We start from the raw sequence: 26,011 nt of genomic DNA on the forward strand, positions 1-26,011 counted from the left end.
TAATTATAGATGATGTTTTCAACATCCTCACATTTGCTCAGTACCAAAAATACACAGAATGGCTTATGTACTGTCTGTTTAGAATATGTTAACATGACAATGGTTCTTGTCTGATCAATGCCATAGCTGTCATTTTCCATGACATTTTTCATATTCTCTCCATTGTACTTCAGCCCCAAAACAGCAGGTTTAGTGACATACTGTTACTGTTACATACTGTTTATTTTTTGCTTGTATTATTTTCAAGACAGATGGAAATAAGTTGTGAAATTGCAACAATAAAGAAACTCCCCTGCCTGCCAGTGGTTGGATATTCAGTACAGACTACAAAGACATAACATTAAATCAGTAAAACATGAATGACAGTTGATAATAAGATGGATTATTTATTTCTTTTTAACAAAGACCAGCTATTTGACAGTGTTTTCTCAGCCTGCACTCACAGTTTCAGGCTGCTAAAGCGTTCACAAGAATGTAAGAGGGTTTCCTATACGGTCGTTTTCTAGGTGTTCTTTAAGGAACGAGCGTATCTTCTCACTGAAAAGATTTGAATGGTAATCTCTGGAGACTGCATCCGAGGTGAATTTCTTTGATCCCCTGCAGATGTCCTTCACTCCCCAGCTTATGATACCAACCTATCAAAGATTTTACAGATATCAAAAAAGTTCTCTCAATTCAGTCTTTAGTTTCACCCTGTTATATGTAACACATTACAGAGACATTACAGCCACGTCATCAATACAGTTTTCAAAAGAAAACAGAAATCTCACCTGAATCACTCGACCTTTTTTGACCACATAAGAGGCCCCACCTGACTCTCCTGTTATAAAATGCAACGCAGACACAAGAAACTATGAGAATTGCATACATTTTTCAGATCTCTAATAATTGAATTGTTGAATCAATAAAAATGTTATGACCAAAACTGCTGTCATGCTTGCAAACATACCTTTGCAGGCAACATCATCTGTTTTTGGTTCAATACCACCACTGCACAGAAAATTTTCTGTAACGGCTTCCCTTGCATCTTCCACCTTGATTCCTTGTGCTTTTTTTGCATCTTCAACACAAGCATCTCGCTAGAGAAGAAGTAAAACAATAAGTGTTCTTATCTTGATGGTGATGACTAAATATATATATTTTTTATTCATAAGAGATTCAAATAATATATTTAATGTTAAATGCCTAAATGAAACCCAATAGCTAGAAAACGCTGGTGCAGGAATGATTGCGTTAATTAATGGCACTTTAAAGGCCCCATTAAATCAAAGTTAAAGTGTTGTTGCTTTTAATTGGTTTATGAGTAAATCTAAATGTTGACAATTTGAGAATATTTTAATTTCAAATTCTATGAGGTCTGACATCTCTGATGAATAAACTGCCTCTGCATAAATAAATCTAGATTAAGCTTTTCAAACTACACATAATTAGAAATGAGAAAAAAATTACATTTTTTCCAAGCTTGAAAATGATGTTTTTTATATTTTTTGGACTATGGTCACTTTCCATATCAGACGTGAAAGCAGCTTCCACAAGCTCGTTGCCCATTAGTATTTCCTCTGTAACGAATGCATAAAGAAGAAACTTTGATATTTTATGTTTGATATGTTACATTGCATTAAAAGCAATGTTACGTGTTTAATATGTACATTTAATTAACATTTCATACGTTCTTATATGCATCTAGGATGTCTGACAGGGACCTTACCATGTTTTTTGCACTTCCCTTCACTTTCTGAAAGTTTCAGAGCTCCATTGGTTTCTTTGGTGCATGGGATGCAGATCGGTCTGTAGAGAAATGCACATGATTTAATTATTTCTGATTTTTTTCATATTCTTACTAAAGTAACATCACATGATGAAGATCTTTCCTCCTCACCGTAGAGAAGAACTGATTTCAACAGGTTTGTCCAGCTGTATAAGTGCTACATCAAATTCATAATATTCCTGTATTCCCTTATCCTGTTTTGCGGTGAGGTTATAGCTAGGATGAATTACATATTTTTTTACTTTATAAGCTGCAAATGAAATATAAACATCATTAATAAAATTTACCCTGTAACATTAAAACACGTTTTATTTTTGGTCTGAAAATATGGACATATCAGGACATACACTTATCTTTTTCCAGTTGAACTGTTATCTTATCAGCCGAGTCTCCGTCTTTGAAGCAGTGAGCTGCTGTCAAGATGTAACTTGAGGTGACTAATGAACCCATGCAATTGGAACCTTTTGCACGCTACATGAAGAGCAGAGAAGACTGATGTTCATTTAGCTCATGTGATTCAACTCTTTAGCCATAACATGCATGTCTCTTCTTCTTTTGGGAGAAAATGTTCCTTTAACTAAGGTTACTGACTCTATGTAATAAAATGATAAAAAGGTTCTGCTCACAGCAATATTAATCTTTGCCAACCAGGGAAATGCCCGGCGTTTATTTTGTAAGCCTTCCCAAACAATCCCACACGATCCCACACTGGTGCTCTCATCTGTGTAAGGAAGCAGGTACACAAGAATTGAATCACTCATTACATACATGAGGTTCCTTTCATTTTTGCCATTAATTTTTCTGGAAGTGTAAATTCTGTCAACATATATTCCAAACCTACATAACCATGTTTTTTTTTTTTACTTCTTTCTTTTTACAGATCCATCCAAACAATCGTGTTATTGTAATTTGTAAATGCCTGTTTTTCTTTCCTTTTTTTTGGTGTTTTACATTCATTTCTCTTTTTATGTTCCACAGAAAACATCAATAACATGAAGGTGATTAAATAATAACAGAAATGTCACTTTCGGGTGACTGTATAGATACAGTACCAATCATATCTTCAAACATCTGCTGAACCTCTGTTAAGTCTTGAAGCTTAAAGAAATATTTCTCTTGGTCCCTCTGTGACACTAAGCCATTTACATCTTCTTGATTTACGTCTCCAACTCCAAATACATAAAGATCTGGAACGAGAGGACAGATCCATATCAATATGAAAGCAATGATAAAGACCTCTAAACAAATATGTGTATTTTCTGCTGCCCCTGATGTTACTGCTTGATAATGAAACACACTTTTGCAGTTTTATTTAAAATATAATAATGATTAATACATTTTATTGCTCACCGAGTTTCTTTTCTAGGTTTGGATCATTTTTGGTGACATGACGTTTGATCTGGTCCACTTTAGGTTTGGGACTACCCCCCATGTTTGCGTGACCTATGAAGTGAGATGAGATAAATCAGTTGATTTCCATTCTGTGCATGGGTATTTTATTAATATATTAATTTATTTGTTCTGATAAAGAACTTAAACTGAGTAAGGGCAAAATAAGAAAAGTACAGATACATATGCATATATGCCAAATTATATGTAAATACTGATAAGACCGTACCATCACTGAACAATATGACGATGTGCTGCGTCTCCCTGAAGGCTGTTGCATTGTTGAACTCCTCTATTTTCATGCTCTCTTCAATGTCTGTATAGACTTTGGCAATATTGGTACCTGTTTTATCGCCTTTCTCTGTTCAGAATATTACAGTTAGCAGAGATTTTTTTTTTTTTACAGAATGTAAGATTTGTTTCATTTTTACTATTACACTGGACAGAAATAAATACATTTTTTCAAGTTAGACTTTCATGCACTATTTTTGCATAGTACAGTACATTATTCTGTAATAACAATCTCAAAAAAAAAATCTAATTTTTGCCATGTATACAATTGGACTCAAAAAGACACATTCAAACCGAATACTTACTGTCATACGTAAAATCGTCCAACTCTTTAAAAATATCCGATAGGGTTGGTCTTTGCCTTTTAAAGTTATTCATTTTGATTATTGGTGTAACATCTGTAGCAAACATCAGGATCTCATAGTTTGGGGAGACCGGGTAATAACTGATCTTTTTGGGAAAGAGCATTGAGAATTCAAAGATGGAAACAACACCTTACAACACTCAACTGCATTTCAGTTGCAGATAATGTTTCCATGATGTGAAACTGGATTTTCAATGAGAGGCAGCAAGTATGCAATGGATTGTGAGAGAACCTCCGGAAACACAATAATGCTCATATTGGAGGTTTCTGACAATGGTTAGGAGGTTGAAAGTCAAGTTCACTCTTAAGAGCATCTCAGTGTATCACAACGGTATTTTTTCTTTTAAAATATTTGTATACATATTTAACAGAAACTTTAACATCGAAATGAACAAAAATGAACAGCAACACTGCTTTTAGATTTTAGGAAAGGCTGCATTATACATCATAGCCTAAACTTCACTTACAGCAACCTCTGTAGGATTCAACAATCCACATACCTTTTCTAAAAGCAGTTTAATGGTGGTTTTTGCATTGTAAAAATCCTTCTCCTCTATGCTGTCAGATGCATCCACAGCAATGTAAATATCAAGTTTTCCACCTTGATCCAAAGTTATTTTCTTACCCTGCTGCTCTAAAGACAGAATGAAAACAGAATTCATGTTTAAATGTGTTGAGGTTATTTTGTCTCTTTTTCTGAGCATGGCAACTATAAATGAACATTTTCAAAAAGGTGTGTGTATGTGTGTGTGTGTGTGCTTGTTTATGTGGTTTATGAGGACACAGATTTATATAATGACATGGATATTACATTCTGAAGGTGATTTATGAGGGCACTCTCAGTGTCCTCGTAATTCAAAAGGCTCATAAATCGTACAGAATTTTTTTTTTTTTAACATCTAAAAATGCATAAAGTATCCTGTTAGGAGTAGGTTTAGGTGTAGGGTAATAGAAAATACTGTTTGTACAGCATAAAAACCATTCCGCATATGGAGAGTCCCCATAAAACATAAAAACCAGCCTGTGTGTGATTACTGCTTCAAGTGGTACCTTCTGTTTCAACTGCTAGATTTGACTTCAGAGAACTGCTGAAAGCTTCTGATGCTTCCTCTGGGGTGTCGTATGTGAAATCAGCTATACAGTATTAACACAACAAAAACAACAACAACATTATAGGTGCAATATCCCGAAAAGCTACTTTTATTAGCTAAATCTTCTTTCTGAGAGAACATGTACTACAAAACCCATGGTTTTACATTTCGATGTAACTATGACTCACCGTAACACTGTGGCTCTGTTCCTGACCACTGGCCACCATCCTGACACACTCGCACTTTGGAACCAATCAGGGTCAATGGACTCCCGCAGCTGTACGTGACTTTGTCATCAATGTTAAACATGTTCCCTGTTCGACTGCTACCAGGGGGAACACCAGGATCAGGACAGTGATCAGCTGTGAGACAGTAACAAATGGACAAATGGAAGTTACATTTGAAACTCCATTTCAGTTTAAATCAGACTATGGGAACTGCTGTGTGTTTATTTATTGATGGAGTACTAGAGAGTACTCACAGTCACGTCCACAAACTGGTGTGCTTCCATTCCACTTCCCATTAGGCTTGCAAACACGAACTGCTGAGCCACGGAACGTATAATCAGAATGACATGAGTAGGTGGTTGTGTCATTTATATAGTACTTCACTTTATACGGAATCACCTCTCCATTCTCAAAAACACGAGGATTGGGACACGTGATCTCTAGAATAAATGCAGGAATAAACGCATACTTTATAGTATAATACAAGTAACTAAGCCCAGCATTTATTCATGACATAATCAAACTAAATAATACCTTGTTTACTTACTTTTGCACTCTGGGGTTTTTTTTTTCCCCGTCTTTGAGATCCAGTGTTCATCTATACAAAGAAGTGAATGAACCGTTGGGTAATATCCTTTCGGACAGATGTATGTTAGAAGACTCCCATGAGAATAGTTTTTAGAAAGAACAAAGGTCCCTCCAGTAATGGTTAGGTTCTCTTTGGGACACGAACTGTCTCTAACGGACATCGAGGAAGGAGCACCTGTAGTGAAAACAGCCAGATCATTGGAGGAGGCCACAGAAATATGACAGAAGAGACTTTTGTCAATAGTTGAAGATTTATTTCCATAAAAAAAGAAACAAGCAAAAATAGCTTTGTCTATATATTTTAATACATTTATTTTAATAAGCAAAAAGACCTACCTGCAATAAGAGGACAAATCATTGCAAGTGTTAACCATTTCAGCCACTGCTTACACTCCATGCTGTTTATTCCAAGTGTTCAGCAGAGATAAAAAAAAAAAAACACAGGCAAATGGACAGGGGGACAGTTTTATAGTGAGGTCAGCAGGAGGATTTTATTAACATTCAGTGGTCAATGTTTAACCTCAAGTCAAATAAAGAAAATCAATTTCCCGGCACACACAACAAAAAAATTACCATCATTCTTACGCCATTATATATTTAACAATAACAACAAGAACAAAAATATTAATTATGTTAAAACCTAAATTACAACTTTCGTAGATTCTGTTTTTATTTTTTGCAATAAAATTTTGATGTAGAAAACAGCTGAATTGTAAGGAGAACAGTGGCACAGAATATTTATTTTTAGGGTTAATAATTTGATCATGGGTACAGAGAGCAACTCAAACTCAAGGGGTCATGTGAAAACAATTTTATTACTGAATCGAAACATTCACCCTCCTTTTTAAAATTTCTGGAATTACACGTTACAACACCAGCTGAATAAATTTTGATACGGTAAGAATTACAGAATTCTCCTCACCCATCCTGTCTTTCACCCAGCTCACTCAGAATGGTCAATAGTAGAATATAATGTTCTACCTGAAAGCAAGTGATATTTACACTCACGTTTGGTGTCATTTGAATTCTCTCAGGGCGATGGGTCCAATAGTCTCAATTTCACAAGTAAACTAAAAGGTAATATATATCCTAAGAATTGAGAGATATTTTGCACATTGTAGAGGTTGTGCCATTTCCCAGTGTCTTTCATGCAAAAAAACTTTGATGCAATTGTCCCAAGAGGTGATAACGCTACATGATCAATGCAAATTCCAATTGTTAATTCATGTATCCACTTCGGGGAATGTTTGTATTTGTCTACTTTAGGATATGTTGCAATCGGGTCAGGGCGATTCTGTAGCCAGAATACGCCCATAGTATGAAGTGTGTCCACAAAAGTAAAGTAAAGAGTTAACTAGACCCTAGTTAACTAAATGTCATAATAATAATAATAATAATAATAATAATAATGAGAGACAGACAAACAACCAATTTGCCTTTCAACCTAAATTTGACGTCATACTAAAATGAAGTCAGACTAGAATTGAACTTAAAATTGAATAACATTGCATCTGAAAAGCCGGAACACACAAGAAATCTTCAGGCACAGTTGGATACCTCCGTTGGACTAATTTGTGGACCTTACAATACATTAATAGCATATTATCAATGCACTGAAGAGGTGGTATGAAAGAGAGGTGAGAGGTGGTATGAAAGTATGAAGGTGGAGGTAAAATATATGCTTGCTGAATGACAAATTGATGCAAAATGATCATTTATATTTTACATTTATAATTAAAATCATTTTGTAAAAGCTAGTATAGAAATAGGCAAAAAGACTTCTCTTTGGAACCAAACAGTGTGTTATTGACTTTGCTGGCAATAATAAACACATGACCTATTTTTAATGGCATCTGTTTTAAGTCTTGGTTTCATTACAGAGAGGGAAAATTACTAACACAAGGATAAAGAAGAGATTATTTGAAATTATTCAGTCCTAACTGGTAAGATTATAGATTTGTATTTTAACAAACTAAGAATACAAAGTGAAAATTCATTATGCTTGGAGTCCTGCCACTGCCCTTCCCACAATATTCATGTTTATTATTATGCTTTGTGTGAAAGACAGTGGGTTAAATAGAAAATATGGGGATTATATTTCAGTACAGAAAAATTTGAGGTCATTATAAATGAAGCAGCCTACTGTCAATTTTGTATATTATGAAATTTAATTCATGTATCAAATCAAACTTTATTTATAAAGCTCTTTAAAACGTCAAAAGTTGTCCAGAGTGCTGTACCAAAGAATATATACAAAATAAAACACAGCAACACAACTTATACAACATAAAATACAATGCTAAATAATTTAAAAACAAAAATCTATGAAACACAGCCAAACCATAAAAACAATCAAATAAACAATGTTAACTCCTGGTTGTAACATGGAGTCAGAGACGTTCGGATCCATATGCAGTATGTTTAATAAGAATGGTCAGGGCAGAATTCTGGTAACAGTGTCAGGTATGCAGGGCATATCCAAAATCAGAAACAGTACCAGGCAAAGGTCGGGGCAGGTGGCAGAGAATAAAAGTCGGAATACACAATCCAAACACGGAAGGACCAAAAATTAGGAAACCGCTCTGAAATGGCAGACAGAACTAAACAAGACTTTGCACTTATTTAGAGTCCAAACACAGTTTATATAGGGGAGTGGTAATGGGGAACACCTGGTGGTTATAAGCACGGGATTATGGGAAATGGAGTTGGGAATGAAAATAGACACCAAATGCAATAGTCCTGAGTGGAATGCCCTATAGGAGCTCATGGGCACTCCAGCTGATGATCGTGACAGTGCTGTTAAAGGCCAAAGAAAAAAAAAAATTTTTTTTTTTAAAAGAGATTTAAAATGAGTGATCCAAGTGGCCTGTTTTATTGGCTGAGGCAGATCATTTCACAATTTTGGAGCTGCCACAGCAAAGGCGCGTCCCCTCTGCGTTTACGATTTGTTTTGGGCACATGTAGGAGCATTTGATCAGCTGACCCAAGAGAATGAGTAGGTGTGTAAAGATGTAATAGCTCAGAAATGTAATGTGGGGCAAGACCATTTAGTGATTTTGTAACGAGGCTGTTCTAGGTGGGGATTGAACCCAGGTCTGTTGGGTCCAAAGTCTCTGAGTTAATGGATTGAGCTAACTCCCCACTAAATTAACCCAAGAGCTGGGATGATCAATTGGCCAGGAGTCGTGGGTCTTCAACAAGACAAAACTTTACTAATAAAAGACAAAAGGGTCGTAAGACTTAAACTTAAAATTTGACAGACTTAGCTTGCAACAGGTAACATAGGCTCAAGACTGAACAATAAGGCATGGCACAAACACACTTAAATAGGGCAAGACACAGGTGTGAGGCATCAGGCATAATGAGTGGTAGTGTTCAGCAGGAGTCTGGTGAGGGTCGCCACCTGCCGACCAGGAGGAAAATAGCAGTCATCTTAAGGATTCCTCCCCCCTTTAAGAACGGCTCCTGACGTTCACTATGTGGAGTGCGACGAAAATCCGTGATGAGCGTAGGGTCCAGAATGTCTCAAGCAGGCACCCATGAGCGCTCCTCTTGGCCATAACCCTCCCAGTCAACCAAATACTGTACTTTTCCTCGGACCTGATGAGAATCCACCAACCTACGCACAGTTTAAGCTGGTTGTCCATCGACAATCCGGGTAGCTGGGGCAGTCTTGTGAACTGGGGACAGAAAAGAACAAACAACAGGCTTTGGCGGGGAGACATGAAACGTTGGGTGAATCCTCATGGACCTGGGCAGCTGTAGGCGGTAAGCTACTGGATTTACTTCCTGAGGATCTTAAAAGGACCAATATAACGTGGGGCCAATTTGCGAGATTCCACCCGCAGAGGCAGATCTCTGGTTGCGAGCCACACCCTCTGACCCGGACGAAGCACTGGTCCCAACCTCCGATGCCGGTTTGCCTGCCTCCGCTGTTGAGTGGCCTTCAGTAAAGCTGCCCGGGCCTTCTTCCAAGCCTGTTGACAACGGCGAACTAGTTGAGCAGCAGCAGGGACACATTCCTCTGGCTCCTGTCAAGGAAACAAAATGGGAGCGAAACCGTACTGGCACTCAAAAGGGGACATGCCTAAGGAAGAATGGTAGAGAGTATTATGTGCAAACTCTGCCCAGATTAATCGAGAGCTCCAAGTGGTCTGATTGTCTGCTGCCAAACATCTCAAAGTCTTCTCAATCTCCTGATTCACCCTCTCTGTCTGCCCATTAGACTGGGGGTGAAAACCAGATGACAGACTGATGTCAGATCCAATGAGATGGCCAAAAGCCTTCCAGAACCGGGAGGTTAACTGGGAACCTCTATCGGAGACAATATCCTGGGGGAAGCCATGAATCCTGAACACATGCTGCATTAGGAGCTCTGCAGTCTGGCTAGCTGTGGGAAGTTTGGGTAATGGCAGGAGGTGACAGGCTTTAGAAAATCTATCCACCACCAAAAGAATGACAGTGTTACCTTGGGATTCAGGCAGACCTGTGACATAGTCCAGAGATATGTGTGACCAAGGATGTTTAGGGATAGGTAGAGGATGCAGTAGTCCTTGAGGGTGGGTTCTGAGCTCCTTGTTCTGGACACACACTGTGCAAGCGGCGACAAAATCACGGACGTCCCTTTGCAACTTTGGCCACCAAAATCTCCTCTGGATGAGCTTGCAAGTTCTAGAGGACCCAGGATGACCAGAGGGGAGGGATGCATGTGCCCACTGCAACACATCAGAACGTAGACGGTTAGGGACAAAAAGACTCTCCCTACCGCTACATCAGAAGTGTCAACCTCCACCACAAAGGGCAACTCTGGGAATGGAAGGGTTAAGATAGGGGCAGATGTAAAGAGTCTCTTCAGCTTGTTAAAAGCTTGATTGGCCTTCTTAGTCCACATGAATGATCGGGCAGACTTCTTGGTGAGTGCGGAGAGAGGTTCTGCAACAGAGCTGAAGTTTCTAATAAATCTTCTATACAAGTTTGCAAACCCAAGAAAGCGTTGTACCTGCTTCACGGAATTAGGTTGAGGCCATTCCCGCACTGCTCGCACCTTGCCAGGATCCATCTGGATGTTGTCCTTGGAAATGATGAAGCCAAGAAATGGGGTTGAAGACACATGAAATTCACTCTTTTCCAACTTGACAAAGAAGCTGTGTTTAAGTAACTGGGACAGGACCTGTCGAACATGTTGAATGTGTTCTTGGTAGTTGCGTGAGAAAATAAGGATATCGTCAAGGTAGACAAAAACAAACTTGTTCAGCATCTCCCGCAAGACATCATTAATCAGCGCCTGGAAGACAGCTGGGGCATTGACCCATCGGGGTGTTGAAAGCAGTCTTCTACTCGTCCCCTTCTTGAATCCTGACCAGATGGTAGGCATTTTGGAGATCTAATTTAGTGAATATGGTGGCACCTTGCAGGATTTCAAATGCAGAGGTCATCAGGGGCAGGGGGTAGCGATTCTTAATGGTGATGCGGTTGAGACCCCTGTAGTCGATGCAAGGCCTGAGGTCACCATCCTTCTTCTCAACAAAAAAAACCCTGCTCCAGCAGGTGAGGTTGAAGTACGAATAAAACCATTATCCAAGGCTTCCTTGAGGTACTTCTCCATAGCGGTCCTCTCAGGGGCAGAGAGAGAGTAATGCCTACCCCATGGTGGGGATGCTCCAGGAACCAAGTCTATAGCACAGTCATATGGTCTGTGAGGGGGAAGGGAGGTGGCTCGGGACTTGCTGAAGACTTCCTTGAGGTCAGCATACTTTGGAGGAAATCTGGACAGATCAGGGAGACACACAGGAGGCATAATACTCTGGGTCTTCGAAATGGGAAGCTGCAGTGCATCCGTGGCCTGGAGAACTTGAGGCAACTCAGGGTGAAATGCTGGGCACTTCGCGGTGGCAGATTTAAACTGAGATACAGGTAGCTCTTGAGTATCAGACCTGTCTGGATTGAGATTGGCAGGGCACCTGGATAGTGTCGACATTGGCTCTGGGTATACCTCTAGTTTCTCATTAGAACGGCAACAAGAAAGAGCAGAAACACAACAGTTAGTTCCCCAACCTTTAACTACGCCTCTAGACCAGTCAATATTTGGGTTGTGACAAGTTAGCCATGGAAATCCAAGAAATAAGGGGAGTTCTGGCAACTGGATAAGAAAAAACTGTATTAGTTCCTTGTGACCCCCAACTTCAAACTGAATAAACGAAGTGCAGTGACTAACCTGTCCCGACCCCAGAGGTCTGCCGTCGAGAGCTGTGATTGTTAGAGGTCTTTGGAGGAGCATGGAAGGAATGCCCAAACGTCTGGCTACATCAAGATCCAAAAAGTTCCCAGCAGTCCCAGAGTCGATGAAAGCACCAAGCTGGTGATTCTGGTTGTTGTGGAAGATGGTGGCTTGGATAGTAACTCCAGAGGTTTAAGGATGAGGGAAGATATTTAGTCTCGTTCCAGGTCCCCCTTTCCTGGACGAGAACTGGCTTTTCTCGACAATTCAGGACAGTTGGAGCGGAAATGGCCAGACTTTCCACAGTACAGACAGCGTCGCTCCCTCATCCGTCCATCCCTTTCTGTCTGGGTTAATCTGGTTCGGCCCAGCTGTATGGGTTCCTCAATATCACTGGGTTTCCCGAGCGGTTCAAAAGTATTGGAAAATTCCTGAGGACGATACACACTGGTTTCCCGATGTCGTTCCTGTTGTCGTTCTCGGAGACGATGATCTATTCAGATAGCCACCTCAATTAAAGATTCAAAATCCGGAGAAGGGTCTCTAAAAGCCAAGTCATCCTTAAGTTCCGGAGACAAGGCCTGGTGGAATTTGGCCCTTAAAGCTCGCTGGTCCCAGCCACTCTCTGAAGCTAGGGTACGAAACTCAATGGCAAACTCTGCCACACTTCGAGTGCCTTGCGAGAGTAGAAGCAAACGGTAGTCCACATCACCTGTGCTGGCTGGATGGTGGAAGACTTTCTTCATTTCAGCAATGAAGCTGCCACTGTTTGCAATGAGTGGTCCCTGTTGGTCCCACAAAGCCGAGGCCCAGTCTAAAGCCTTGCCAGTAAGAAGGGTAACGATGTAAGCAACTTTGCTACTCTCTGTGGGGAAGCTGCCAGGTTGTAACTGAAATACTAGGGTGCATTGAGTGACGAACACTTCTCTGGACTGCCATCAAATCGTTCTGGTGCTGGTAATTTAGGTTCTGGCTTGAGAAGGATTACCATGTGACAGCTGAGGCTCTTGTGATGAAGAGGCTGGAGCCTCTGTTCATGTTGCTGAATGGCAGCAGCTTGCCCTGATATGGCAGACAGAATGCAATCCACATTAGATGGTGGTAGATTCTCCTCCGCTGGATTCATGTTTTCAGGTTCAGTCTTGCTGTAACGAGGCTGTTCTAGGTGGGGATTGAACCCAGGCCTGTTGGGTCCAAAGTCACTGAGTTAATGGATTGAGCTAACTCCCCACTAAATGAATCCAAGAGCAGGGATGATCAAATGGCCAGGAGTCGTGGGTCTTCAACAAGACAAAACTTTACTCATAAGAGGTGCAACAAAACAAGAGAAGCTGTGCTTCCAAAAAACAGTACAAAGAAAAATAGACACAAGGGTCCAAAGACTTAAACTTAAACTTTGACAGACTTAGCTTGCAACAGGTAACATAGGCTCAAGACTGAACAATAAAGCATGGCACAAACACACTTAAATAGGGCAAGACACAGGTGTGAGGTATCAGGAATAATGAGTGGTAGTGTTCAGCAGGAGTCTGGTGAGGGTCGCCACCTGCTGACCAGGAGGAAAATAGCAGTCCTCTTGAGGATTCCTTACAGATTTAAAAACAAATAAAATAGTTTATTAATTTAATTTTATAATTAATCCTGAAACTGTACAGGCAGCCAGTGAAGCGTTCCTGTTAAAAGACGTGCTGCTGCATTTTGTACCATTTGAAGACAAGCTTAAGAAGACCAACTAACCAGCACATACAGTGCATTACAGTAATCCAGCCGGCTAGTAATAAAGGCATGTATTTCTGTCTCAAATTGTTGTTTTTGTAAAAAAGGCTTTATTTTGGAAGAAACTTGTTTTGACCACTGCTTTACTCTGACTGTCAAGCTTAAGGTCAGCACCAATTTTAACCATTAAATTAGTGATAACTGGCTTAGTATACTGGGCCAAATAACCCAACTCAACAGAATGGGTCTCTGTAGTACCACCAAAAATCATCACTTCTATTTATTACACTGTAGGGTAGAGTATTAGACTTATTTTAAAAAACAGTTATTGTAGTTTTAGTGGCAATGACATCAATTATAAACCAAGAATGAAAAATGTCCCAAGGTTTATTGTTATTACATTTTTAACAAAAAATGAATTTGTACCAAAGGGGTCGTTTTGCCCCACAGGTGGTGTAAAATACCCCCATGGGTAGGATAAAATGCCCTCAGTCTGACAAAACAATTGGCTTTATAAATGTACAGATAAATAAGAGTATAGCAAGTTGCAACTTAACTACCTCAATATGCCTCCTCAGATTTGAGAATCTTAGGAAGCCAAAAATTTCCCTGATAAAAGCTATTCTGAAGCTGAAACAATTGTGCTTTATGTGTGAAAACAAAGATCATTGGATCATTGGGGTAGGGATTTGGGCAATGACAAAATTGGTCTGATATTCTATTGAGCTCCATATTTTTTTTTTTGTTACTGGTCCACACCTGCAAGCATGTTAATACTGTATATAATTTTCATGCAACAGTTAGCATCTATGAAATTGTGTTTATAAAATAAGAAATTTATTTGTTTTGCTGCATTAAAACATTGGTTGATTTTCACATTGGTCTGAACAAAAATAGACAAAGTTACTGAAAATGCTAATTTCGGAACAGAAGAAAAATATAGTGGTTTCCTCTGTAACAGCAGTACACAAAACAACACAGTACTTGCTATCCAGATGGACACATCTCGCTGTTCAGATTTGGACCAGAAGCCACCAGTTGGCAAAATGAAGAAAACATCATGACTCGATATTGACTTTATATAAACTATAATTACATTTTAAAAAATAATTTAATTGAATAAAAATTTGTGCCATTAACTAATAGACAGAAGCGCTGGTGTCTATGCGGCTGCTTGACTCTGTGCAAGCAGAAAAATAGAGGAGTAGAGAAGAATCACACATAGAGGAGCAAATACACATATAGCATCCATTTAGGTGTATATTGAGAAATTTGAGGTGATTAAAGCCCTCTTGGGAAGGCATAAGTCTGCCAGGGAAACACAGGCTCGAAGGCTATACAATTGACAATATGCATACGAGTACCGCTTAGGTCTCAATATGGAACCCAACCTCCCATGGTCCTCACGGATTCATCATCAAGGCCTGACGCCGAACGTTCCGCCACGTCCAGCTGCCTAGGGTGATGGAGGACCTCGACAGAGTCTACAGTACGGACCCTCTGGAGCAGTTTTAGCAAGCCGACACTAACCGGGGCCTCTCAGTGCCACTACCTGTTTGAGGTAAAGACAGAGGAGGATACCGGCTCTACATGAAGGCTATAGAACCTAGCAAACATGTTAGGGCTCACCTATCACACGGCTCTACAAATATCTGTCAGCGAGGTGCCACGAGCCAGCGCCTAGGAAGATGCAACACTTCTATTTAAGTGAGCTCACAACCTGAACAGGCAGGGCACACTCTGTTCCTGATAAGCCAGGGTTATGGCATCCACAAACCAGTGGGCCATCCACTGCTTAGAGATGGCATTCCCCTTCTGCCAGCCTCCATAACAAACAAAGAGCTGGTCTGAAGTCCTGAAGCTTTGTGTCTGGTCTACGTAGCATCTCAATGTTCGGACGGGACAAAGCAAAGCCAGGGCTGGGTCCTCCAGTGGCAGTGCTTGCAGGTTCACCACTTGGTCTTTAAAGGGTGTAGTGGGAACCTTGGGCACGTTGCCAGGCCGGGGCCTCAGGGATTCAGCCGGCCCAAACACAAATTGTTGACCGAAAATGCATGCAGGTCCCCTACTCTCTTGATGGAGACCAGTGCAAGCAGGAGCAGGAGTTTTCAATGAAAGAAACTTTAGCTCAACTGAATGCAAAGGCTCAAATGGGCCCTGCTGTAGTGATTTAAGCACTAGAGTCAGGTCCCAAGAGGGTATAGAGGAGGGCTGGAAAGGATTTAACCTCCTGGTCCCTCTAAGGAACCTGATGATGAGGCCATGCTTACCTAAAGACTTCCCATTCATGGGGTCTTGGTATGGAGCAATAGTGGCAACCTGGACTTTAAGGGGGGGGGGCAGCCTTCGCTCCAGCCCTTGCTGCAGAAAGGAAAGCACAACTGCAATCGGGCATCTATGGGGATCCTCTTGGCAAGAACATCAGTTTAATGTGTAATATGACACATTTGCTTTGAACTATTTTTATTGTGATATCTGTTTTGATTATTTTTGATGGTTCCCTTTAGACATCTGTTGATAAGTAACTCGGCAACGATATCAACTAGTGGTCATTAGACTATTAGTATGTCTGCTACTGTAAATATACGCTAAAACTTTATTTTGATGGTCAACCAACAAATGAACTGACTATAAGTGTCTTTGCAAGTATGTCAACTTAGGCTTCGTTCACACTGCAGGCTGAAATGACCCAATTCCAATTTTTTTGCCCCTATGCGACCTGTATCTGATCTTTTCATGACAGTCTGAACGACACAGATCCGATCTTTTCAAATGTGACCCAGGCCACTTGGGTATGTGGTCCTGAATCCGATACGTATCCAATCTTACCATTCATACGCTATACGTCATTGATATGCTACAAACATCATAATTCTGCGTTGAAGTAGGCGGGAACGAGAAGAGCCACTCACATCCAGTGTTGGGTAAGTTACCCAAAAAAAGTAATCCACTACAAATTACTAATTACTGCTCTAAAATTGTAATTTGATTACATTACTGATTACTGCAAGTAAAAAGTAATCAGATTACTAATTACTTTACTTTCAAGTTACTTTGAAAACCTATTAAACCTACAAGGAAAAAAACTACAAAAAGTGAAACTCAGTTCTTTCCATAATTTAATATTGACTGAAAAATATTACAGAAATATGAAAACTTGAATTAAAGATCCAATGCATTTCTATAACTTAACATTCTTAACATAAACTTGCCTAACAATGAAAACTGTAGTCTTTTTAAATGTATATACAGTATGTCTTAACTACATATGGGCTGTCGTTCCATGGAAGCTTCTATTATTACAAGTCCAGATGTCTGCGGTTGTGGAGACATATTCCAAACGATCGAATGTTTTTTTTAGTTCATACTCCATATCCGTATAGGGCTGTCACTTTTCGTTCGAAAATCGATTGCACAATCGATCGGACCAACCAAAAAAAGTTTCAAAAATGAAAATAAGGAATCGATTTTGACCAAACTATTAATTTTACATTTACATTTTACAATTTTAATTAAACAATTACACAAATATAGATGTAAAAAAAACTCGTGTTGGGGCTTAATTTATATCATCTAAACGCGGGTTCGGGCTTGCGCACCGGTTTGTGAGGTAAATTAATATGAATTGATAGGTAAATCGATTAGCGCGAGAAAGATGTGAAATGGATGCTGAGTAGGTGTAACGGAGGCTTGCCTCTGGCGAAAATAGGTTTTGGTTGCACCACCAACTAAAGCAAAGTTCTGAGGTGTGGAAAAGTTTTGACCATGCTTATAATGAGAATGATGAGTGAATAATGACGCACCATCAGTGAGCGCAGGAACGCGCTGAAGCTGGCTGAAGACATCTACAGTGGATTCAATAATTTTCCTCCACAAAAACATGTTGACCTAGCCTAATCTCTGTGAGTAAAGGTTTTTCAAATGATAACTATATATTCATTAAGGCTTAAATGCATAATGTGGACAGAGTATTTACGCTAATGTTCGCATTATTCTTTTATTAAATGTCATCTGATATGAGAAGCAAACCCGGCAGAGCCTTTATCTTAATTTCGTTATTGCCAAATACCATATCTTAATTTAATCTGTTAAAAAAGATCGTTTTTATTGGTGCGTTGGTTTATTTATAGGCTAAATGAGTCTATGTCTATTTAGAGTGCTGAGATACGATGTTACAGAGGACTTATTTTATTTCTTTATTCCAACTTCCAAGTGGTCTACGTTAGTTATGAATAAATTATGTTAAAACATGTATAAATGACTCATTGTTGACAAAAGGCAAAAGAGCTGTGCGTGTATGCTCATATCTGAATGTCGGGCTGCGCTCCACACTGGTTCGGGGTTTAAAAGGCTGTCAATCAAAATGTACTTCGGGCTCGGGCCGAAACCTGTCGAGCTTTTTAGGCCCGATTACAGCTCTAAGGCCAATAAATAAGAAATATTGCTGACTTGTGCGTTTGCACTCTCGTTCGTCCGATATGTGGCGTTGAAAAAGGAAACCTGTCCAGAAGTTACCTTCCCTCCCGATCTTAAACAAAAATCTCCGTCCATTTTAGCAGCACGAGTTCTCCAGTAATTCATTAAAGCGCATGCTCAATAACTGACGCAGCCGCCCCAAAACGTGATTAGAAATGCATTTAAATTTATTTACTTTAATATTTTTTCGTAGTACTAATACATTTGTAACGCAAGTAACTTAATTTTATTGACATCAGTAACTGTAATCAAATTACATTTATTTTAAATGTAATGAGTTACATTACTGCGTTACCACGAAAAGTAATTAGAATACAGTAACGCGTTACTTTGTAACGCGTTATACCCAACTCTGCTCACATCAGTATCCCACCACTCCTGGCTGCGACTCCGCACCCACACGTTTCTCTGTACTGACGTTGCTAACACTGCTCCACAAAACGCCATGGCCAAAAACCTTGCTCTCCTCCTTCTTTTTAATTTTCTTCTTAAAACGGGAAGATTGTAATTGTGCTGGCTACGTCGGGAAAATAACTTTAATATTGCAAAAAGAGCTCCGCTGTTGACTACACTGTTGTTGACATCCATGTTTAACGTTAGATACTTCCGCAAACAACGAGTGACGTCGTAAAAAACGGCCTTGCAAAAAAAAAAAACAAAAAAAAAAAACAAATCGCATTAAAAAAAAAAATCGGAATTGAGCATTAAACCCTGCAGTGTGAACATAGCCTTATTCTACTGTACTAGATTTTACCAGCCTTGAGCATACTAATACTCTAATGAGAGTTAGTTTGCATGTAGTTGCAAAGTTGCTTATAGTCGACTGATTAAGGGGACCATCGGAATAAAATGAAACCATTTAAATCATTACATTTTTTTCAGTTGGAGTATTAAGCTCCCATCAATTAATTAACATAAGCCCCACAAGAAAAACTCAAATAATGCTGTAGTAAGATACTGTGCAGATATTAAATAGGCTTTTTAAATTTTACTTTTTAATTAAGACTTCTCTGCCATTACTCAAGAGGGTTAGAACCACTTCTAATTCTTCCATATGTACTAAAACATTTATTCATATGCATAAGTGCTTCCGAAACCTCCTTCGGAAAGAATAGGGTTTCTGCAATGTTCCTGTTTCAAGTGGAACAGTTACATTTTCCCAGTACTATGACAACAGTGACTGGTCTTCTTGTTAGGAGCCCTGGCCTACACCAAAAGGGGTGCAGGAGGCTCACACTGGAAGGGGCAGCATCCATGACGCTTTGGTAGAGATCCCAATTTTGTCGGTGAAATTGAAATTGAGAGTTGCTGACTGAAAGGGAATGTCTTGGTTATGCATGTAACCCCCGTTCCCTGAAGGTGTTAATGGAAAAGTCACGTCCCGTCACCACAGCTGCTGTACCTCTGCTGAGCGGCCAGGTCACTAGGTGTTTCTCAATGTCAAGGAAGGATCCTCGGAAGCCAGTATTTCGAGGAAGCTACGTCATTGAAATCCGTCAAAGGACTGTTCCAATGTCGAGGATCCTCGGAATTTCAACCAAGGACTGAGTCCTTCGTTTGAAGAATATCCAATACACAGGAAAGGATGCATATGTGTATCCTTCGCGCTCTTTGCGCTCTCAAATCACCCACAATCCAATGCGCGCAGCTTTGCTATCTAACGTTAGTTTGAAAATGCAAAAATGTCAGAGCGTTAACGGTTTTTATTTACGTTACCAAACATTTGCTATAACTGTAGTAAATATAAGTAAAGTTTGACGTTTAAATGCCAGTACAAATTACTACCGTATTGATATTGTAAATTATACAAATACAAATGGTTAACTGAACCGGACCTGTCATTTAACAATTGGTTGCGTCATCGGCATTTCTTTTATAAATAACTAGTTAAGTTGTCCAAAGTAATTTAATGATACCATTCACAGCGTTATTCAAACTGATCTTTTTACTGATGTAATGACGCAATTACGTGCACTTGCTAGCCTGTTCCATTTACGTGTTCTCCAAATGCTAAAGAGGAGTCTCACCTAGCCTCTGAAGGAAGTGACTTGGAAGGATCAGTCCTACCAAGGAAGTATCCTTGACATTGAGAAACGCCTACTGGCTTGGCTCCTCAGCGAAAACCTTAGTATGCATTGCACCTGCTGCCTAATTATACTCACGCTGCGATTAGCAGCTGGATGCAATCATTACATCAATCATTAGTGCAATCATTAGTGCTTTTGCTTATTTACTTATACTTGATGTAGACCTTAAATGAGATACCAATTTCACTAATCAATACCGTCTTGACGTCTACGTTCCCTCATTCAGGGAATGAGGGTTACATACATGACCAAGGAGCTGCAAACGGAGATATGAAGCCAGACATGCTGTGGCTCCCGTAGTTTGCTGCAATTATGTCAGTCATGGCAGATCACGTGGCATTTGCTTACTTGATCGCAGACGAGCTGGAAGCAATAGAAAATCCATTATTTTTGCAATACATTGAGCACGATGAGCAACGAAGGTGAGTAAAGGTTAAATGTAAAAAGTATATTTTTAAACAAATTATAGACACATCAATTTAGCTTTAAAGTTACTAGACCTATACCTAGAATCGGAAAATTATATGTTGAATAAAAATACTGTATCGAAAGTCTAAAGTCTTTGCAATTATGTAATGGGTGTTTTTTGTAATCAATAGCTCTTGTTGCTTGCCTTTTAACAATAATTGTTATTATTTTGGTTTAATTAGAGAGAATGACTCATTCTGACAAATAAATAATTGAGTTTAGCTCAAATTTTAACACTTCTGTATAGACTAATTATTTAATTAAAATCCCTATTCAACATAAAACACTGATAATAAATGTTTGACTAATGTTACATATGTGTTCAGGTAGGCTACATGTACTGTATATAGTGAGTAGCCTACAATTCCTCTTGTTCTTATATAGAATGGTTCCAAAAATAGACAATTTTGTGGAGGATGTTGTGCCTCTCCACAGTCTCTCAGAATTTAGAAGTCATTTCAGGCAAGTGGAGGTTTGAACTGGACTGGTTAATATAAAATTCATTGAACTATTTATTACAAGTGTTAGCATCTTGTCTTGATTCCCTATTTTTCTACCTTTGCAGGATGTCATCACTACCCTTGGTGTTGTGTATCGTTATATGAATTTACAACAGACCAAACTGCCATTCACGAACCGTGTTCTTGACTGCCTTTGGACATTGGTGAATCAGGAGTCATATCATGGGGTGGCAGATAGATTTAACAAAATCTGTCAAAATCCACTCTTGCCAAGCATCTCCATGAGTTTTGTTACAATATTAAAACATACATGGCCCACCACATATCCTGGCCCAGAGGTCAAAGGCTGGAGATGTCAAAGTTACATTTACATTTAATCATTTAGCAGACGCTTTTATCCAAAGCGACTTACAAATGAGAACAATAGAAGCAGTCAGGTCAACAAGAGAACAACAACAGTATACAAGTGCCATGACCAGTCTCAGTTAGTCTAGTATAGAACGCATAGCCAGGTATATATTTTTTTTAATTAAATGAAAAAGAGAGAAGAAAAGGAAAAGTGCTGGTGTTAGTAGGTTAGGTGCAGGTGAAAAAGATGAGTCTTTAGATGTTTCTTGAAAATGAGTAAAGACTCAGCTGTACGAACTGAGATTGGGAGGTCATTCCACCAGCTGGGCACAGTCCAGGAAAAGGTCAGTGAGAGTGATTTTGAATTTCTTTGGGATGGCACCGCAAGGCGTTGTTCATTTGCAGAGCGCAAACTTCTGGAGGGCACATAAGATTTAACCAGTGAGTTTAGGTAAGTTGGTGCCGTGCCAGTGGTCGTCTTGTAGGCAAGCATCAGTACCTTGAATTTGATGCGAGCGGCTACTGGTAGCCAGTGTAACCTGATGAGGAGAGGAGTAACATGAGCTTTTTTTGGCTCATTGAAGACAACCCTCGCTGCTGCATTCTGGATCATTTGCAGAGGCTTGACAGTACATGCAGGAAGGCCCGCCAGGAGAGCATTACAATAGTCCAGGTTGGAGAGAACAAGATCTTGGACAAGAAGTTGGGTTGCTTGCTCTGACAGGAAGGGTCTAATCTTCCTAATGTTGTATAAGGCAAACCTGCAGGACCCGGTCGTTGTAGCAATGTGTTCAGTGAAGCTTAATTGATGATCCATCACAACTCCTAGGTTTCTGGCTGTACTCGAAGGAGTTATGGTTGACGAGCCCAGCTGTATAGAGAAGTTGTGATGAATCAATGGGTTAGCTGGAATCACCAGGAGTTCAGTCTTTGTAAGGTTAAGCTGAAGGTGATGGTCATTCATCCAGCTAGAAATGTCACTCAGACAGGCTGAAATGCGAGCAGCTACCATCGGGTCATCTGGCTGGAATGAGAAGTAGAGTTGGGTGTCATCAGTATAGCAGTGATAAGAAAAGCCATGCTTCTGAATGACCGATCCTAAAGATGTCATGTAGATGGAGAAGAGAAGTGGTCCAAGTACTGAGCCTTGAGGAACCCCAGTAGCAAGGTGGTGTGACTTTGAAACATCACCCCTCCAAGACACACTGAAGAATCTGTCAGAGAGGTAGGACTTAACCCACAGGAGAGCAGTTCCAGAGATGCCCATCTTTCTGAGGGTGGACAGGAGAATCTGGTGATTAACAGTGTCAAAAGCAGCAGACAGGTCCAGTAAGATGAGTACCGAGGATTTTGAAGCTGCTCTTGCTAGTCGCAGGGCTTCAGTAACCGAGAGCAGAGCAGTCTCAGTTGAGTTTCCACTTTTGAAGCCAGATTGGTTGCTGTCCAGGAGGTTGTTCTGTACAAAGAACATAGAAAGCTGGTTGAACACAGTTCGCTCAAGTGTCTTTGCAATGAATGGAAGAAGGGATACCGGTCTGTAGTTTTCAAGAAGCGCTGGATTTAGAGGTTTGACACAGCAGGTTTCCCCAACACTGTATGTGCAGTAGATGGGTGTCATATTCCTATAATGAGACCCCACTGTGATAATCCCCTAGCATACATGAATAGGAAACAATTTTATTCTGTAAATTTAACTGGGTTTTGTGACAGTCAGCGGCGCTTCAGTCACATTAGTGTGGGTCACCCTGGGAGTTGGCATGATGCCAGAGCATTTCGCTTCACAGAAGTGTGTCGTGTTCTTGAAGATCCTCATTCACTTGTTCCACAGGGAATGCACATAATTGGGGATTCTGCCTACCCTTTGTTGCCTCAACTTATGAGGCCTTGTAGAGACAATGGCCACTTGTCTGCTAGGCAAAGATATTTTAACAGAAAGCTCAATGCAGCTTGCGTGGTCATTGAGCATGCATTTGGCATTCTAAAATCTAGGTTTAGGAGGCTCCATTACCTGCAAATGAGAAGCATTTCTAATATCAGCTCAGCAGTCTCAGCCTGCTGCATTTTGCATAATCTTTGTCTGAAGATAAAAAGTAAATATTTGAATGTTCAGAAATATTCAACAAATGATAAAACAAACAAATAGATTTTGTGTTGAAATAAAGAAATTTGTTTTATTGAACAAAATTAGTTTGTCATTAAATATTGTTATTTGGGGGAAAAAAACAGGACATTTTGGGGAAAGGTGTAAATCAAAAGAGATAATGTGGGTTCTGTAATAGATACATAATTTGCTCTTGTCTTTTCCCTATTTTTTTCTTTTTAGCTCCTCCACAATTGTTCCCAAGCTGGTCACCATCTTTTTTTCGAAGGACCTTCTCCGCCTCTCCTTAAGTCGCCACCATCTCTCCAGATCTGGCCTTACCAGGGACTCAAGCACAGCAGTCCTTCTCTCTGCATGCTCTTCATAAGCGTCCAGGAATTGTAAGGGTTGTGGTCGTCTTTGCCTTCTTGTGATGTTTGCATTTTGTGTGGTAGCAGTTCCTGGCTGTTCAAACATACTAGCACTTACCGGCTGGTCTTGAAGAGAAGACGTTGTGGGCCTGCTTGTGGAAGAGGTCTCTTCCAGACCCAGAGGTGTGGAGTGAATGGTGCCAGGTGGTGCAGTACCGATCCCCGATGACCCAAATAACTCTTCCATTAGCTGGTGGGGGTGGATGTAAAATGAAAATTACCAATGTTTCAGTCTTGTAACACATGACAATGTTATTTCAGAAACAAAGTAAAGAAGTCTTCAACTTACTGTATAGTACTCTCAGGTGAATTCGAATTTTGTCACTGTGTGACAAATGGCATATGGAACTTATTCCCGGTGGGACACTTTGAGTGTAACCCCGTCCCCAGGCCTGTGTGTGCGTCTGTTGCCATGACAACCCCAAATGACGGATTGGCAACAGGTGTGGGGGATTTACTCAGAGAGTTTGGGTGAGGCCTCGTCAACAAAAAGCAAGAGAGAGAGGTGGTTGGTGTGGTTTTTCTCCCTTGTGAAAAGTCGTTTTATTGGGTGGTAATAGTTACTGGAGGACGGGTGAATGAAGAGGAAAGTGTTGCTTTGATGAGGGATTCGAGGAAAACAGAAGGAGAGTGAAATACCCTGTTTGCATTGGAGAGGAGCGAAGTAACTGAGAACTGAGTCTTGTAATTGTACATGGTCGACACCGAATTGGATGTGGTTTGGATCACGGTCATATGCACTTGCACTTTGTGAAGTGAGTTTGCAGTGCCTAAAATTGATGTTTTCCCCCACATTATATGCTTGAAGTGGAATTGCCGTGTGTGTGGAAGATATTCCTTTTTGCCATGCACTCTCCATGTGTTATGCGGGCTGACGGTCAATAGTAAGAGTTCTGTGACCTTGATCTGTTCCAACTGTCTGGATGTTGGGGAATTATGATCTGGGATTTAAATTAACCCCTCTGTTTGTACTAATAGGAGAAGAGATGCCCTGTTGAAATATTTACTATCTGCCACAGTAAAAGCCCTGTGTAATCTGTCGACTTTGAGTCTGCTGTATCCTTGCAACTTATCTGCATGGTGAGAAGTGTTGGCTCCTTACAATGCATGTCAACTATAGACTTGTCTGAAGCATCTATTCTGTCTGTCCCAGTAGAAACCCTGCGCCTCTCGACTTCGAGTTTGTTGCATCCTCGTAGCCCACCTGTACTGAGAAAAGGGATTTTCCCTCTGACACGAATCTGAGGCTGGTACGCGCTGTCTGAAATATCCACTCTGTCGGTTTCAGAAGAAGCCACCTTACCATAAGACCGTGCAACTGTCGTATACGTACTCGACTGATATTATTCACCTCAAATTTCGCATCTGTGAAGGAAGGTTGGAATTACAGACTTACCGGAGGAGACTTACCGGACCTCTCAATTGCCAAACACATCCCCACCTTAAGGCTGTGTATCTGCCCTGTACGTACCTGACTGATATCCCTCCGTCCCAAACTCTGCATCTGTGAAGGAAGGTTGGAAGTACTTAATTATCAGAGGAGACTTACCAGACTGCTGGCTTGCCAATTGTATCCCCACCTGTGAAATACCTACTTGACCACCCACCTGTTCTCTGTCCATCTATTGTGGGGCCCGCACAGAGGAAGAGGGCGGGAGAGTCCCCGGTTGCTGTACTGTTCACCTTCGATCCCTGAGGGCAACAAAGAAGATTTTAGATTAGGACTTCCAATTTGCTTTTACTTCAAAATAAAACTTGTTAACTTTATTCTGTCTCCGACTCTTCCCTCTGATACACTCCTCGAGGTGGTCCTGGTTTAGGGGTGCAGTCTAGCTTGGGCCACCCGACCCGTGACAATTTTCTCACTTGACAAGTTGTAGACCTTTAGTGAGAAGTTTTTATTTTCAGATTTTTATTATAGAATGCCATTTTTGTTCCGAAAATAAAGGTGCTGAGTTTTTGTAAGGTCCAGTAGAAATGGTGTCATTGTACGCATTATTTCTGTAAAA

General features: G+C 40.2%; 1 protein-coding gene across 1 annotated transcript; it reads right to left on the minus strand.

Annotated features, from left to right (window-relative positions):
- Positions 1 to 207: 207 nt before the first annotated feature.
- Positions 208 to 6,196, minus strand: LOC113038496 (complement factor B-like). The gene is made up of 18 exons (XM_026195966.1): positions 6,055 to 6,196; positions 5,678 to 5,893; positions 5,385 to 5,570; positions 5,092 to 5,265; positions 4,863 to 4,946; positions 4,313 to 4,446; positions 3,754 to 3,898; positions 3,387 to 3,518; positions 3,119 to 3,211; positions 2,821 to 2,955; positions 2,395 to 2,489; positions 2,116 to 2,239; positions 1,880 to 2,018; positions 1,709 to 1,788; positions 1,450 to 1,559; positions 950 to 1,079; positions 771 to 820; positions 208 to 635 (listed from the first exon to the last, which is right to left on the minus strand). Exons 1-18 carry the CDS (start codon positions 6,113 to 6,115, stop codon positions 465 to 467), a joined length of 2,259 nt encoding a protein of 752 aa, XP_026051751.1. The 5' UTR covers positions 6,116 to 6,196; the 3' UTR covers positions 208 to 464.
- Between the last annotated feature and the right edge of the window lie 19,815 nt (positions 6,197 to 26,011).

This window comes from Carassius auratus, chromosome 21 (genome assembly GCF_003368295.1).
Source record: "Carassius auratus strain Wakin chromosome 21, ASM336829v1, whole genome shotgun sequence".
Taxonomy (NCBI): domain Eukaryota; kingdom Metazoa; phylum Chordata; class Actinopteri; order Cypriniformes; family Cyprinidae; genus Carassius; species Carassius auratus.

What these genes read in the sequence shown, in the direction of transcription:
- LOC113038496 (XM_026195966.1), bottom strand. Translation starts at nt 6,115, where the DNA reads ATGGAGTGTAAGCAGTGGCTGAAATGGTTAACACTTGCAATGATTTGT. An exon ending in GATGTTTGAAGATATGATTG is followed by an intron (nt 2,490 to 2,820) that starts GTACTGTATCTA and finishes TTCCTTACACAG; the next exon opens with ATGAGAGCACCAGTGTGGGA. An exon ending in GAAATCAGTTCTTCTCTACG is followed by an intron (nt 1,789 to 1,879) that starts GTGAGGAGGAAA and finishes ATTTCTCTACAG; the next exon opens with ACCGATCTGCATCCCATGCA.